At 46.2% G+C, this 3,655-nt stretch overlaps 1 protein-coding gene across 1 annotated transcript; it reads left to right on the top strand.

The window, feature by feature from the left end:
- The first annotated feature begins 1,163 nt into the window (after window positions 1-1,163).
- On the top strand, window positions 1,164-3,655 carry LOC137157921 (olfactory receptor 10A7-like). Its single transcript, XM_067555348.1, has 2 exons — window positions 1,164-1,275; window positions 2,505-3,655. Exon 2 carries the CDS (start codon window positions 2,514-2,516, stop codon window positions 3,492-3,494), a length of 981 nt encoding a protein of 326 aa, XP_067411449.1. The 5' UTR covers window positions 1,164-1,275; window positions 2,505-2,513; the 3' UTR covers window positions 3,495-3,655.

The raw sequence follows: 3,655 nt of genomic DNA, 5'->3' as shown, positions 1-3,655 counted from the left end.
TACTGTGTGCATGGAAAACACAGTGCTAACTCCCACGGCTCTCCCACGTCACAGGGGGATCAAGGGAGAAGCAGTCTCCAATGGAGAAGGAAACAAATATGAGGTGAACTCTGCACTTTGTAAATAGAGAGGAAAAAGCATATTTTAGAGACAGACCACAGCAACTGCTTCTCCATCCAGGGACCTGCAGGTCTCTGCAGTAAGAAAACCTGGCTGCTGCAGGAAGAGGAGACACAAGAAGCTCAGCTGCAGATCCTGGCTCCTGGCATCTAACCCGGAGAAGTAGGAGCTCATCGCTTCAGGCTGGGGCTGCCCTGGGGTGACAGGTGAGCACCGACTCCCCGACAGCGTTTCTCTGCCACCTTCCAGACAGGGCATGAATGTGCTTTGGGGGGAGTAGAGGGACGAGGCAGGTGAGGTAACATCTGTTATTGGACCAAATTCTGTGGGTGAACGAGAGAAACTTTAGAGCTACTGCGAGCTCTTCTTCAGGTGATTGTTAATGGTTTTAACCGCAGCTTTCCCCAGCAGCGCCAGTCGGTGTCCATAGCACCATTTAACAGAGATGGAGATTGACACACAGCTCTTGTGCCAGGTTCTCAGTTGGGGATCTCCCCCCGACAGACAAAGGGAGCTACCTTGATTTATACCAGGTGAGGGTCTGGCTCAGGGTGTCCCAATCGGGTGGCGAGTGGAGATAGAGTCTTACTAGCCCAGATCACACTTGCCACATTCGTTCTAGACTCTGAGATCAGGGACAGCATCTTTTAGCAGCCAGTGTCTTCTTCCTGTATTATCATCCCACAGTCGTTCTGGAGTGGGGAGGGACACTCCCCGGTTAGGGCTGCACATCAGCTTGGTTCTGCCCCTTCCCAAGATCCTCCCTCCAAAGAGCTGTATCTTATTACTGCTACAAAGTGACTGTCGGGAAACAGAAAAGGCGCTGCCAGTCCTTCAGCAGGTCACCATCACCACCCCATGAACTGAGGAAGAATTTACTCCACTTCATAACTTATGTAATAAATGCATCTCGTGAAAGGGGTGAAAATGGTTCCTTTTCCTACCGGACACTGAAATGCTGACTACACCAGGATATATAGTTAAATTGTTTTCCATTTCAGAGTGACCAACACAGAGTTACGAACTGCCGGTTAGCCTCATATCTCGTTTGGACCCGGCAGCATGCAATCAGGCAGCAGCCGAGAGAGAGAGAGAAAAAGCAAATACAGCCCAGTACTGTGTTAAACGTAAACTTAAAAAGAAAGATTGGACAAGGTAAGGAAAATGTCTGTGCTTTTTTCATTTTAATTCAGATGGTTAAAAGCTACATTCTTCTTTTGCATAGTCAAGTTTCATAGCTATTTTAAGCCAAAGTTCAGTTGTAAACTTTTGAAAGAGGAAAGAGAAGGTTTTGTTCAGAGTTACGGATATTTAAGAGTTACAAACAACCTCCATTCCCCAGGTGTTCAGTGTAGGAGAGTAAAGAGTTAAAAGCTGGACAAGTAGCCAGGCCTAAATTACAGGGAACAGGGTCAAGGCCAGGGCAAACTTTGTTTTTGTAAATTTTAGTTAGAGTCTGTTATCTCTTTTCTTCTCCTCCCTTTCTGGCCATCTGTTAAGGGGATAAGTTTATCGGCATCCCTGTGCAAGGTCTTTTGGTGGGAAGAAAGTATTATATTTCTTCTCCCCATGGCATGCCTTTACTTCAAAGAATGTTAGTGTAAAATATATACGTTTTAGGCTGATGTGCCTGCCCTCTGTATGGTAATCCTGTAAACAAACAGGGGCGGGTGTAATTTGTTAATATTCATTTTATAGGTGACAATGTAACCAAATAAGGGTCTATGGGGAGTTGCTGGAAATGTATACATTTACAGACTGTTATGGATAAAATAATTGTAAAGTAACCCCCTCGTTGCTCACTCCCGGCATGGAGGTGGAACAAGCAGGCAATAAAGGGTTCCGTCTCCCCAATCCACCCCCGGGACAACCTGTTTGGTTATTTCTAACATCCATAACTGAGGTTCTACTGTAATTGTCACAGAAGATTGGTGCCTAAGGACACTAGACTGCACTGGAAATCTCAGTGCAAGATTTCTGTTGATGTATTTATTGACTTCAACTCCTGAGGCATGGCTTGATTCTGGCCACTGCCAGAAGCGAAATACAGCATTTAACATCATTGTTAAGCTCCTGTACGTCACCAGATGGGATACGATAGCAGATAAAGAAATACTCTGATCTGCCTTTTTGGTACTCTGCTACCAGAGACATGGACTGTTCTTTCTGTAGTTATTGATCCGATGTGGCCGACGTTGGTCTGCATGGTTACAAATAATCTGTTCTCGAGTTGGACCTCCTGGCAATTTGTTCTTAAGTCAACACTCAGTCTGTGGTCTGGAGAGGAAGGGGAGTTTACCAATATCTTTTGAAATAATTCAAAAGACAACTTTTAACTCTATGTTCTTCTGATTAAATCGCAGTGTTCCTTTTCTTGTTCCTAGACTCAGCCCATGGCAGACACTGACTGGAGAAACCAAACGACCGTTATAGAATTCATCCTCCTTGGATTTGGGAAATTCCCTGATATACAAATTCTTCTCTTCCTGCTGTTCCTAGTGATCTACATCGCAACCATGGCCACAAACACCCTCATCGTGGTGCTTGTTGTGACTGATCGGCACCTTCACACCCCCATGTACTTCCTCCTGGGGAACCTGTCCTGCTTGGAGACCTGCTACGCCTCCACCATCCTGCCCAGGATGCTGGCCAGTCTCCTGACTGGGGACAGAACCATCTCAGTCAGTGGCTGCATCACACAACTGTACTTCTTTAGTTTTCTGGGATCTACCGAATGCTATCTCTTAGCAGTGATGTCTTACGATCGGTATTTAGCGATATGTAAACCCCTGCACTATTCAACTCTTATGAACACCAGGTTGTCTCTCCAATTGGCTGCTGGGTCCTGGGTAAATGGTTGTCTGGCTATTGCCATCTTTGTCTTATTCCTATCACAGTTAATATTCTGTGGCCCGAATGAAATCGACCATTTCTACTGTGACTCCATCCCACTGATGGAACTCTCCTGCAGTGACACACACCTGGTCATATTGCTGGATTTCATCCTAGTCTGCGTATTCACTCTGCCTCCATTCCTGCTAACCCTGACATCCTACGTGTGCATCATAGCCACCATCCTGAGAATCCCTTCCACCACCGGGAGGCAAAAAGCCTTTTCCACCTGCTCCTCTCATCTCATCGTGGTGACAGTTTTCTATGGAACCATAATGATCGTCTACCTGCTACCGAAACATGAGACACTGCAAGAGCTGAACAAAGTGTTCTCTCTTTGCTACACGGTCCTGACTCCTCTGCTAAACCCCCTCATCTACAGCCTGAGAAACAGGGAGGTCAAGGCAGCCCTGAGTGAAGCCGTCTATAAATGTGGCTTTCACAAAACCATGCAGAAACTCCGAGATAATAACTTAACCTGAGCCTTTCAAAGCTGCCTGGGTGATTGAAGTGCTGAGGACAGAGCACTGAAGGGAAAAGGACCTCTACGCCAGTGGGTCTCAACCTTTCCAGACTACTGTGCCCCTTCCAGGAGGCTGACTTTTCTTGCATACCCCCATTTTCATCTCAATTAAAACTACTT

This window comes from Emydura macquarii, unplaced genomic scaffold (genome assembly GCF_026122565.2).
Source record: "Emydura macquarii macquarii isolate MOO-44397 ecotype Brisbane River unplaced genomic scaffold, CSIRO-AGI_Emac_v2 contig_1627, whole genome shotgun sequence".
NCBI classification, from domain to species: Eukaryota; Metazoa; Chordata; order Testudines; family Chelidae; genus Emydura; species Emydura macquarii.
The sequence above is the reverse complement of the archived record's forward strand: the minus strand, read 5'-3'. Positions and strand labels throughout refer to the sequence as shown.

Coding starts and splice junctions, on each gene's coding strand:
- LOC137157921 (XM_067555348.1), top strand. CDS start 2,514: ATGGCAGACACTGACTGGAGAAACCAAACGACCGTTATAGAATTCATC.